Below are 13,468 nucleotides of genomic sequence, written 5' to 3'. Positions count from 1 at the left end.
ATTTTGGCTGATCAGGTCCATCTCATGATAGAGTGTTTATACCCAAAGGTGATGCTGTGTTCCACGACGACAGTGCCCCTGCTTTCACAGCTTGCATTGTCCAGGATTGAATTTGTAAGCATGGGGATGAACTGTCAGACCTTTCCTGGCCATCACTGTTACCATTATTGAGCCTTTGTAGTCTACTTTGCGGAAAAGTGTGCATTATCACTATCCATTTCCAGAATTGTTACCTGAATTTGCCACTATTTTGCAGGAAGGTGGCATTAGAGCCCTTGAAAACCATACAGGATCTGTAATTACTTACTCATTTTGGGATGATTGGATGATGCTTTGAAAGCCCATGGTTTTCCTTCACTTTATTAGGCATGGTAATGTGTTATGTTTATGGTGTTTCCACATTTTTGTCCACAAAACATATATTGCATCACAGCTGTATACATGACGGTTTTGACTCGTTACTACGTGACTTGTTCCTACAATTTTCTGAGTGGTATTTCTTGTTGGTTACTCTCAATGACCTTTATCAATAAAAGATATTTCTTGCTAGTTATTTTTGTTCACATTTAGTAACACTTCCTGACTCATTTTCTATTTCAAATTTTTAATTTTCTCTGTCAAACTAACATTGTTGGTACTGGTAAATGAATAGAAATATATTTTTGTGAACACTTTCTAGCTTCATTTCCCAACTCATTGGATACACTTGATTTAATAATATAAAAATGTAATTTTTCATCGTTAGCTGAAGATAGGTGACAACCATGATAATGTGAAAACTATAATGGATGTATTTTGATAATACAAAGAAAAGGTAGACTGCAACTCACTGTGAAGATGACACATTTGAGTTACAGACAGGCACAATGAAAATACATTTACACATCAGCTTTTGACCAAAGCCTTCTTCAGAAAAGGAAAAACACACACACACAAAATCCTTCATTCATACAAGCAAGCACACCTGATGCACATATGGCTGCAATCTCCAGCAGCTCGGTCTGAGCTGCCGGAGATGGCGGTCAGTTGTGGATGAGACGTGTTTGCTTGTGTGAATGAAGATGTATGTGTTTCCCCTTCTGAAGAATGCTTTGGCCAGAAGCTAATGTGTAAGTGTCTTTTCATTGTGCCTGTTTGCAACTCAGCATGTCACCTTCACAGTGTGTAGAAATCTATCTTTTCCTTATATTGTTTGTATTCCAGCATGGTGTTTCCACAGATGTATTTTGCATATATTAATATTATATGCTTCACTTTTGGATTTTGAGGTAACTTACTACAAAAGTGAACTGAATGGACATCTAGGAATCATTACAATTACTACATGTTTAGTTCTTGGTCACAATCTCTCTTCAAATTTGCTGAATCTGTTGTATAAAAAATAATTTTAGCATCTTACATGCCTCCCCCCCCCCCCCCCCCCCCCCCCCCCCCCCCCGACAAAATTTTCTGGGCTTCCATGGATACACAAACGTTATATCTTTAAAGGCTTTTTTTTTTTTTTTAGTTTCTTTAGAACTGCATTTTACTATTTCAGCAAATCAGTGCCTAGACACTGATCTTCATATCCTGTAAGTATGTGGAAAGTAGAAGAATGCCACTCCATAAGGTCCCCTTTTGAATATGAAGTTATAATTTTTGATGTTGAGTTGTGTAAATTTAACTCAATGCTTAACAAAATAAGGACAGACCAGAGGAAACAGAAACACAGCCAAAGAATGAAGAGAAAAGGAAGAAGGAAAAAAGGAAAACGTGAACAATCATGTAACATTCAAGTTAACCACTGCCCTGGAGGCAAAAATGAGTAATAATAATAAACTGCTAGTGCCTGCTACATGCCCAGGGTCTCATACTTCAAGTGATGATGAAGCAGGAGTATGAATCCTGTTAAAAAACACCTGAATCCAACTGGTCCTGGAGGTAACACTCCATTGTAGATCCTTGCCTGTGGTACTTGCTGAAAATGGCCAACAGTTTTCAAGGTGCAAGAGGAAATATTTCATGACTTGGAGGGTACAAAGGCCTACAGGAGTAACCCCTGAAGAAAAAAGTAACTTTCAGGTGTGTCAGCCTCGTATGAGGTGGATTCCTGGTCAATGTCTGCTTCCACCTCTTGCAAACTTGGTTTTAAAACTGGATGAGGTATAGCCCTGTCCCACAAATACACTCACACACAATTACCATGATAACAACTGTTCAGAAATTAATATCCTGAATGGTTAAATCCAGGGCTCACTACGTGGTCTATACATGACAAAGCACTCCAGGTTACTTACGTCATTATGTTTGAATCATTTGGAAAGTCTATCTATCAAATTGGGACAAAATGTAAACACTTCTTTGCACACTCAAACACTGTTTTGTAACCTGGTAAACAAATGGAATTATTATACCACTCAAATAATACACCACCAAGTTACTAGCAGTTAAATAACAAAGATTGTTATCAGGTGAAATTTAAATTGTGACTAATTCTAGATTACTGAAGTGATACCTTGCCATCAAGTCAAGGAGTCAGGTAAAGCAAGGCAAACTATGTTTATACTTTTAAGAGCCATCTCTCTCTCTCTCTCTCTTTTCTTTTTTTTTTTTTGCAATTCAGTGCGTGAAAAGACTGTAAATCCTGATTTTTTAAAACTGCAATTGTTACACCTGACTTTCCTATTATTTCAATGGATTGTGAAGAAGAAAAGACCAATGGAGGTGATTCATATGGAGTGAAAAGGACAAATTTGTAATAGGGAAGGCTGGCCAAAGAGGATATGAGTGTAGTGAGTGAAGCATTGGAACTGTTTTCAATTGCTTCAAGTGCCACACTTGACTGCTCTATGAAAGCGGAATTTCTCTTTGATCTTGTGGTTTTTGGGTGTTTATATGGCATGTTAATCTATAATAGATTACGGATTTCCATCTCCCAGACCATCAGTATACAGAATCTGGCAGATGGAGATCAAGAACCTGTTCTGACCATACAACGCAGACTTTAATGACCAGTATTCACACCCCTGGTAATTTTTTAGCATGTTTCTGTGCACAACACATTTTGTCTCCCAATGCTAGAGACATTGTCAAAGCTATAAGGACATCATTACTTGATTTTTGAACTCGTAACACATAGGTTCCCAAAAGGATTAGTACAGTGATCAGTCTTGTTAATCTACATAAATGATTATCTAATGACTTTAAAGTGTGGTCCAAAAACTTTAATGTTTGCTGAAGACTCAAACATACTAATCATCTGTGGAGTTCATGTATAAGTCATCTGGCCTACGTCCTGAGCAGGATTGCCGTTTCAGCAGAGATTGCTTGTTCCTGTTAAATGCGCAGCCCAAAAACCCCTATGCCCTGCTTCTGAACACCTAATGAGAAGTGTGCGAGAGAAGTCACTCAGGATGCTGCTGGAGTGTCGGTCCAAGACAGGACGCTCCCTCTGGCTTCAGCCTCCAGCTGGACATTATGTGCACCAACTATTCTTTCTCCTGATTGTTCAAACTGTGTTCTGTCACAACGACATCCTTCCATTGCCATCTTGACTGATTAATGGTCTGGCATTCTGAGTTGGGCATGTCCACTTTTATACTATATATAACAGAATGCGGCCTCATTTCCAAATTTTGTTCCCTTCAAATGCTCACATCCTCTTTCATCCTGAACAGGACCTATTGCACTTGTACAGTTGCAACAGCGTTTACCAACATACTATCTTTGACCACATATCTCTCTGATATCTCCCCTTATCCTCAAAATAGAAGGGCTCTTCCTGTCTTCCCAACCTTTCCAAAGACCTTTCCAACCTTTCCAAAGATCTCTCTTCTTCCTCCCTAAGGAAGGAACCAACTGTTCAAAAAGCAAGGAATCATGTTTTTTTTTTTCCTGAAATTAAGTACCAACTAGAAATTCCCTCTCCTCATAATTTTACAGTTTTTGCAAATTAATTTTCCTTTTATATATTTAATTAGTTCTACTGTAATGACTGATTATCCATTTATGAAGACAGACTCTCTTATTTCCTTAACCTTTTTAGACTTATGACATATCTTTTGGAAAAAACAACGTAAAGAGGAAGAGCAAATAAAAAGAATGAAGTTATATTGAACTATTGCATTTGGGATGAAAATGCATAATTCAATTATAACTAAATAACCATGGATACAATGCATACATAAAATATTCATAAAAATTTGTGCTATAATACAGCCTAAAAATGGACATATACCGGGTGACCGAAAAGTCAGTATAAATTTGAAAACTGAATAAATCACGGAATAATGTAGATAGAAAGGTACAAATTGACACACGTTTCGAGTGACATGGGGTTTTATTAGAACAAAAAAAAAACAAAAGTTTAAAAAATGTCCAACAGATGGCGCTTCATCTGATCAGAATAGCAATAATTAGCATAACAAAGTAAAACAAAGCAAAGATGATGTTCTTTACAGGAAATGCTCAATATGTCCACCATCATTCCTCAGCAATAGCTGTAGTCGAGGAATAATGTTGCGAACAGCACTGTAAATAGATGTCGGTCGATCACGATACACTTGTGACTTCAGGTAACCCCAAAGCCAATAATCACACGGACTGAGGTCTTGGGACCTGCGAGGCCAAGCATGACGAAAGTGGCGGCTGAGCACACGATCATCACCAAACGACGTGCGCAAGAATCTTTCGCGCATCTAGCAATATTATTATTATTATTATTATTATTATTATTATTTGTTCTAATAAAACCCCATGTCATTCCAAGTACGTGTGTCAATTTTTACCTCTCTATCTACATTATTCCGTGGTTTATTAAGTTTTCAAATTTATACTGACTTTTTGATCACCTGGTAAGGGAACGAGGGATATATGAGAAGAAAATGATTTACGAGATTTTTACAAATGTTCAGACAATGAGGTGTTGTATTTGATGCCAATTTAGGTAATGTATTGCGTGAAAAGACTGTAAATCCTGATTTTTTAAAACTGCAATTGTTACACCTGACTTTCCTATTATTTCAATGGATTGTGAAGAAGAAAAGACCAATGGAGGCGATTCATATGGAGTGAAAAGGACAAATTTGTAATAGGGAAGGCTGGCCAAAGAGGATATGAGTGTAGTGAGTGAAGCATTGGAACTGTTTTCAATTGCTTCAAGTACCACACTTGACTGCTCTATGAAAGCGGAATTTCTCTTTGATCTTGTGGTTTTTGGGTGTTTATATGGCATGTTAATTGGTTATAGAAAGTATATGAATAAATATATTTAAAGACAACATATTATCACTTTTTTTCTGCTGTAAATACTACCAAGTTGTCCATTTTCAATACAAAAAATACCAAAATTGATAAGTTGAAGTATATAGTTCAAAAAATCCAAAAAAGTTTTAAAATTATAACTATGATTAATACAAAAAAGTTGTAGTTCTCAAAAAATTCCAGCCACTCCATAGGATTTGGCATTTACTTATAGGACCAGTATTACAAGTGTTAAATCTGAATGGTAGGCTCACCTTCCCAGATACTGTCACTTGTGACAGGGCACATTATGTGCCAAAACTGTACACAACCATACAGCAAAAATATACACATTGTGAGAAGCATTATTAAGTATCCCATGAAATAACGATGATTTCTGGCACCTGGAAATGTATTGGAATATTACTATTCAAATCTCAACAATAAAAGTTTGTAGTAAAAAACAGACCACACATGTAATTCAATGCATAATAACAGCTTACCTATACAATTTCCGACCCATGGGCAGTGATGGTCGAACTTAGCAACACATCGATTACAAACAGAACAGTGCTTGGATCGGACTGGTCTTCTAACAAGGCACGAGCTGCAGAAACCTTGTGGGTCAAAACCCCCACGTTCTGCCAGTTCAATGATGGTCTGTAACAACCAAAAGATAATGAATTTATGACAGAAAATTCTATGTAATTAATATACAATACACTAGCTTTCAAGGGTGGGCTAACAAGGGGCTGGAGGAAATGAGCCTTTCCTGCATTTACATAATAGCCTGAGTAACACAGTCACATATACAGAGTGAGTGAGAGTGTGTGTGTGTGTGTGTGTGTGTGTGTGTGTGTGTGCGTGTGTGTGTGTGTTGTGTGTGTGTGGGCGCGTGCGGTGGAAGGGGGCGGGGGCAGGATGTGCGCACGTGTGGTATTACCAGCAGTGCCACTCGCATCAGCCGCAAACTAGAGTTGGCACTTTGTGGTCCTTCTTACATTTTTCCGTGAGGAGGTAACCAGCAAAGAGTTTTTGACTTACATGATTTCTTTTTCAGTGTGGCAACTTTTTGTCATCAAAAAAGTTTGTTATTTCCGAGTTTTTCCACATTGAAATTCGAAATTTCCAAGAACCAATTTTTGTTGTACACAATAACAAGTTTTACTTTACTAGTTTTGATGGTAATTTGGCAATTTTTTGTGGCCAAGTCACTGATTTGCAATTATTTCAGGCTGAGCAAGCATTACGAGTTGTATCACGTATTCTGTAAGTTATAAGCCATGCCACTGCTGTGAATTCCTTACCATTGGCTGTCAGCATTCTGTGCCATTGTGTGATAACCTCAAGTAGGTGAGAAATCTTGCAGGCACAAACTTTGAATTATTATGTTATAACAACAGACTTTGACAGAACATTGCACAATGCTTCAAATTGGATGTTCTTCACACTATGGCTATCGTTAACTTGAAGCTTGACAGTACAAGAAAGTATGCAAAATACTTCTTTGCACTGAAATTATTAAACAAGAACTGAAACTTAACTACAAAATATACATGTTCAAATATCGATCTGCATTTATAATTTACATAAAATTAAAAACTCACCTTTCCATATCTGCAAATAACAAATTCAAAGCTACATAATAAATTCTTACATGCTCATTACACTCTACTGCACTTCAGTCATATAATAGGAAATAGACCCAAAGCCCAAGGAGATTCTAGACGTCAGTGAGTGCAGTGGAGGTAGCTGAAATTGAGGCACAAACATTAAAACAATTCAGTGCCCCTCTTCACATTTCCTTACACGACTCCACAACTTACTGTTCCTCAAGCAGAATCTACAAGTGAATTGTAACAAAATGACTCAGAATGTACTAACAGTTATTTGATCAGGAAATAGTTGACATACCCCTAGAGTCTTTCAAAATTCCCCTGAATCTTTCAGAGTACCCTGAAATTTCCACAACTTTTCCAATAAAGTCAATACAAGACATCACCCTGTTTTTGTATTTGCAAGAGAGAGGTATATATGCAGAGACATGCTTCATATGACTGCTATGAATTGCGCTGATGATGGAGTTTCAGAGCAGTTTCCTGTCACCACATACACCGCATGGAGCATGCCAGTTACTACTGTTGCTGGTATTGACTACAGAGAACCACAATTTAATACCAAGCAGTGACCTAATGGTGGCTGGCGGGTTGTGCCAAGATATGGAGTCCATTACACGGGATATGTTGTACACTGCAAATTCTAACAAATGAGTTTGAGTCATTGCCTTCCACTAATAATGAGTGCCTTGTCTCTCCTCCTCAGGCAGTAGTCACTCCTCCGTCAATGACATGGCATCCACACAGAGGGGGAAGAATGTTTGGTGTAAGCATTTAAAACATTTGGTGATTGACACCCATAGTATAGATATAGTGTCACAGGAGGGGGACAAATCACATTTGCTCTCAGAGTGTGTCCCAGGTGGATGTAGCTGCTAGATTGAGGACACTATCGTAAGACCAAATGAGAGCACAGTTTGAACTCAACTGCAGATCACATCAACACCAACAGCAGCTGTTGCCTGGGATATAAAATTCTTCTCAGTTTTTTTCAGGAAACTGTCAAAAACCTTGAAAATGGCTAGCATCCCTCATGGGGTCCCAGTACAACTTTATATTAGCAGTACTGTTATGAGACTGATGTAGGTCCTCTAATCTAAAACTAAATGGAGGGTATAAACCAGAGACTTCTTGTTTTTGTGACCTGTTCAACAGGGTGAATGGTTGTAAGTCAACATGGGTAGCTCAGGTACGTGTAATACTCTGGTAATAGCCTTTGGTTGGCATAGTACACGTAAAATGTACATGGCTTCTTTTTTTCCTTTTTAAAGTCAACTTCAATTTCTAAATCAACAGTAGGGAAGACACCCATTACTACAAAATAACAAATATGAGAGATCTAGAATTCAAAGACATTAATGTTAGCTGTCAGAACACTTGGTGTGGAGTCCCAGAATTAGAAAGCAGCTCCCATAGCTCCTACATTAAGAACTGAAAGCGACAAACTGCAAGCAGAGACAAAGGGAATTTTTGAAAGTATAGACTGTATATAGGAATGACAAGTCAGACCAAGCTCTTCCAACACTGCCCCATGAGGCTGCCACAGATGGTCACTTGAGCTGGAACAACCTAGACTATGCTCCTCATAATGTGAAATATTTATAATGATAAGCAAAAAAATTAGACCTAGCAAGGTCCAAAATCAATCCGACTAGGATCTCATGAGGACAAGATTAACCGGGATGGGTGGAATTGGATTAATAACTGGATGCATCTACCACTTACCAGATTCATCCCCACCATTTGTAGGGCCATCCAAAAACAGCCTTAACTTGAGAGTAGGAATACCCCAACTGTGTGGCAATAGAGTTGGTGGCAACTTTAATGTGCTCAGTATCACCTGAAGTATTTGGTGTAACATATCACTTTCATGAAGTGGTGTGTTGCACAATGTTAATAGTACCGACAAATTATGCTCATCAAACATACAGTTAATTTTCATTAGTAGTTTTAGGGCACTTTGGATATGCATATTGTGTGGAGAATTTGTATTATTTGTGCATGTTAATGAGACTGATGGAAGCAGCATTTCTGCAAGAAGGGGATTGTTCTGTCCTTTGCCAAGCTTCCAGGCACCTGCGGATTTGATGATTATTCCATGCAGCAGCGTCCCTACCTCTAAGAATAGAATAGTGTGCACCTTGACAATGGCCTATGAGATGTCTGCTAGACAGTATGTGCTACAGCTTATTAGAGAGCAAACACTGAGCTGTTGATAATTTTGTTCACACTTTATGGAACTGTCAAAGCTAAATTGCTGACAATTGTATATGGGATTTTCCAGAGCTGCATATGAGGTGTGTGAGGAAAGTACTGAGACTGATTTTTTATCTATAAAAGTTTTTATTTTTTTTTCAAACAACAATATTGTCCCCTCCAAAATAGTTTCCTTTGGCAGCTGTACACTGGCAGAGTAGTCATTTCCAGTCTTCAACTGGTAGTGCCTCTAACATGTCGGCCATATTCTTCTGAACATTCTTCACAGTCCCAAAATGACGTGCTTTTAAGAAATTTTTAATTTCAGGAAACGAAAAAAAGTCACAAGCCCTCAGATCAAGTGAATAGGGAGGCTGTGGAACAACAGGAACGCCTTTTTGAGATCAAAAATTCTGTGATGGAACTGGCCATGTGACACTGAGCATTGTCATGATGCAGTATCCACTTGTATGCAATGTCCTCTCTCAATCAATTCACACTTTTCCCGAGGCTTTCAGGAATACCTTTGTAAACCAGTTGGTTGATGGTTTGCCTTGGAAGAACAATCTCACAAGAGCATTCACACGTTTTCATCGGTTTTTGAAGTTGAAGAGCTCCCTGAGTGAAGTTCTTCCTCCAAAAATAATTTGTGCTGGTGAAAATCTTGTGCTCTTGATAAGGAATGATCCCTATAGGCCCCTGATTCAACTTTTAAAAGGTCCCACTCACAGATTCCCCAAATGTAACACAAAGCTCAATGGCATAACATTGCTCTAAATTCCATAGTTCCATCTTCGTAACAAACAACAAAAGCACAACTTCACTGATGGCACTGTTATAAATCATGTGATAGCTGTACAGAGATGACACTCAGACTGAGCATCTGGAAGGGATGAGGACACCAGTCGACACAAGTAGAACATCACAGTATCTCCAGATTGCTCACAGTGTTGTCAGTCTCATTACTTTTCTCACACACCTCATGAGTTGGAAGAACAGACACAGCTTAAAAAAAAAAAAAAAAGAGATTTCAATTATTTGGTAATTTTCTGAACCTATATAAACACAATTTTTATCTACAACACAGGCCAGACCACATAAGACTCAAAGGCGAAGGAATCAGAGAGTGGATTGTACCCTGAATAAACAAGTCAGTAATTGCACATCTTTACACCACAGCATTGTAATTATTACACATAGTTCCTCCCCCTCTGAACATTCGTCAAATACACCAGGAAATATCCCAAGTATTACCGAAAACACTTTTAGACAACTGTTTTGAACATGCTGAGAGCCATCAGTTTAAATTTGACAAACATTCAAGAGCTGTGTATGTTAAAGCCCAGACACATCATCCATCATGCTCAAGATAAAAAAACAAATACAAAAAATGTCCATCATGGTGTATAGTAGTACTTATATACTGTTGTGAAAAAACATATTTACACAATCTTGCTATGAAAGAAAACACAGCAAAACTGATAAAAACACACAATGGCAATTTGTGCACCTGTGAGAAGGACTATGGGATAAACCTACATTAAGTTTCACAGTCAGGTTCTGGATAAGCATCCAGCACAAAAACATTTCTGGTCACATGAAAAGTCAATGATTGGATTTAAATATTCAACAGAATCTCTCATGGATTAGTCTAGTGTTAAAACTGAAGACATCAGACGGAAAGCTGAAATAGGTTCTGAATTCATACATGATGAAATCATGCCATTGTTTGACCACAGCTCACAGTCATAAATGAGGCAGATTGAAAGAAGCATTCCCAATACTGAGAACCAGTTAAACTACTCAAAGTGAACAAGGCACCAAGTCCAGACAGAAGAGCTACTGGATTTTTCATTGAATACATTATAGAACTGGCCCTTTCCCAAACTCTTAAATATCAATAATACCTCATGCAGCAAATACTCTCACACAACTGAAAATATAGTGATAAGTCGTGTTTAAGGAAGTGGTAGTATCCTTATCTTACTGAGTCCTAGAGCATATTCTAAGCTCAAACATTATGACATTCTTGGAGGAAAAGGATCTTCTTTCACAGAACCAGCATGACAGAAAATAGTAGATGATGATGATGATGATGATGATGATGATGATGAACAGGCAGTCTATACCTTTACAAATTTCCAAAATACAATCGACACTGAGCTACATGGCCAACCAGTAACCCAGGTATGATCCCATAGAGTATCTTCACAGGCATGTTTTTGTGATCATAAGGAGTGGCTTCGTAAATCAGCTCCAAGGTATTGTGACAAATAGAATCCAGGATGTTCTACAGAACAGGGAATCAGGTGAACATTAATGAAAGTGATAAACTACAGGGACGAATTCCTGAATGGAAATGGAGGAAAAACGGGCTTATGAACAAGTGTCCGGAAAGGCATCATTGCCATGGTAGATGGCGTTTACAAATGACAATTCCTCTGGCCCTGTGTCATGTGTTCCTTGTGTATTGCAGGTTGTGTGATTGATGCAGCATACTGGAAGCAGCAGAATGGTCCAGTATTTATGTCAGGAAGAAGCCAAGGTGGTGGTTGTGTATTGCCAAGCAGATGGAAACGGTCAAGAGGCAGCACAGCTATATCAAAACATGTACTCTCACAGAAACCAACCACATCACACAACATTTCAAGCTCTTTTTGGGCATTTGTGTGATCATGGGTCCTTTCAGATGGACGAATGTGCAGGGAGGTGGTGGACTGTGCGAACACCAGATTTGGAGGACCGTGTTCTACAGGATACTGAGAAGAATCGTAGTACAAGCTCCAGACAAGTGGCACGCCAACATGATGTAAGCCAAAGCACAATTATGTGTAACCTGCATGACAATTGCTACTATTCCTATCACCTGCAATCCCATGGAGGATATTTTGAAAATATGTGGTGATGTGGATGGGATGTAGCTCTGTTCTGTGGCCAGGACAATTTGTTGTCATTGCACATACACCATTCATTTCAGGACAAAAGTTCATAGCACCTTTTTTCCTTCATTTCCAGTCAGGAATCTGTCCCTGCAGTTTGTCAGTATTATTAATGTTCACTGAGTATATAAAAGCAGAGTGTATTTATGTATGTCCAGTATCGCTTCCCAAACCTCTGGATCAATTTCAACCAAATTTGACACAGAAACAGCAGGCCTCTTGAGTATCAGCACTGGGGGATTTATAACCTTCTAGCTCCAATAAGGGCAGTGTGATATGGGGGGGGAGAGAGAGAGGAGGATATGGTCAGAGGGAGTGGAGAGGACGATATGGTCAGAGGCAGTGAAGAGGAAAATATGGTAAGAGAGAGGGGTGGAGGAAATGGACAAAGAGAGGCAGAGGAGGAGATGAAGAGATAGAGAGAGTGAAAAGGAGGAGTTAGACAGACAGAGATGGGAGGATGAGGTGGACAGATAGAAGGAGGAAGAGGGGGGGACTGGGAGGGGGAGAAGGAGAAGTGTTCAATACATGTGTCAGATGCATATGTGGGTGAAGCTGCAGGGAAAAGGCTATTGTTGAATAGAAAGGAAGGTAACATTGGGTCCATCACAGGTAGTGTAGTAAGAGCACTAACGTTCACAATATATATAACAATTTGTTGATGCAGTCTACAGCACTATAGTTCAAAGAAAATTTTGTTGTCTACAAGAGAGAATTGTCACAAAAAATTATAAGGAAATTCAGAAAGACTTAAACCTTCACAGAACTTTTAAATCTTGTAATTACATTACTTTATGACACCAAATTTTCGTCACATGTGATACACACCCTGATAGGAATGTCTACTGGTGTTGACCAAAAGATTCTGAACAACAGATAGCAATTACAGTCACACATGAAAAGAAATGGAAAACAATACACAGTGTCATGATTTTCACTTGGTGTGGTGAAAGGCTACTTTCTTCCAGAGTGAATAAACGTAAGATAGTACTCAAGGAAAAAGCAAGGTCAATGTAGAATCTAATTACAAGAATAACAGTAAACTTCTGGAACTGCCACGTCATTTATATGTTTAGTAGTAACATGAAGAAGTGACATGAAATGTCGCAAATAAGTTCAATCATTAGCACTGAATGTGATCAGAAGACCTAGATTTGTTGGAAAGATTCTGCAAATAGCATTCTAGCTGTAAAAGAAGTTGCATTCATGGCACTAGTGTTATCAATTTTATAGAGTATTGCACTATCTGAAATATAGATAGATAGCACCTCTCAATCTGTTATTGTTGCACTACTATTCATAACTTTTTCCCTTTTATATTTCAAACTGTGACTGACTTAACATATTGTGTGTATATTACATATATTTGAATGGCCATTACACTGTACATGTACTATCTCTAATTAATTTATTGTTCAAGTGGTAATTTTCAACCTGCTGACTGTAGTGATATAGTTAGTTTTGCATAAAAATTTGTTCATTAAAAGGAATGTGTAA

At 38.3% G+C, this 13,468-nt stretch overlaps 1 protein-coding gene across 1 annotated transcript in view; it reads right to left on the bottom strand.

Annotated features, from left to right (window-relative positions):
* The window catches only part of LOC124607196 (palmitoyltransferase Hip14), a 124,395-nt gene that overhangs the window by 41,378 nt on the left and 69,549 nt on the right, over positions 1 to 13,468 (bottom strand). Inside the window, exons 9-10 of the mRNA XM_047139419.1 lie at positions 5,724 to 5,880; positions 5,496 to 5,624 (exon numbers count right to left, since the gene is read on the bottom strand). Of these exons, the coding sequence (XP_046995375.1) occupies positions 5,496 to 5,624; positions 5,724 to 5,880 (286 nt within the window). The remainder of the gene's footprint in view (positions 1 to 5,495; positions 5,625 to 5,723; positions 5,881 to 13,468) is intronic.

This window comes from Schistocerca americana, chromosome 3 (assembly GCF_021461395.2).
Source record: "Schistocerca americana isolate TAMUIC-IGC-003095 chromosome 3, iqSchAmer2.1, whole genome shotgun sequence".
NCBI classification, from domain to species: domain Eukaryota; kingdom Metazoa; phylum Arthropoda; class Insecta; order Orthoptera; family Acrididae; genus Schistocerca; species Schistocerca americana.
Note: the sequence above shows the minus strand (reverse complement) of the source record. Positions and strands in the feature narration are given on the sequence as shown.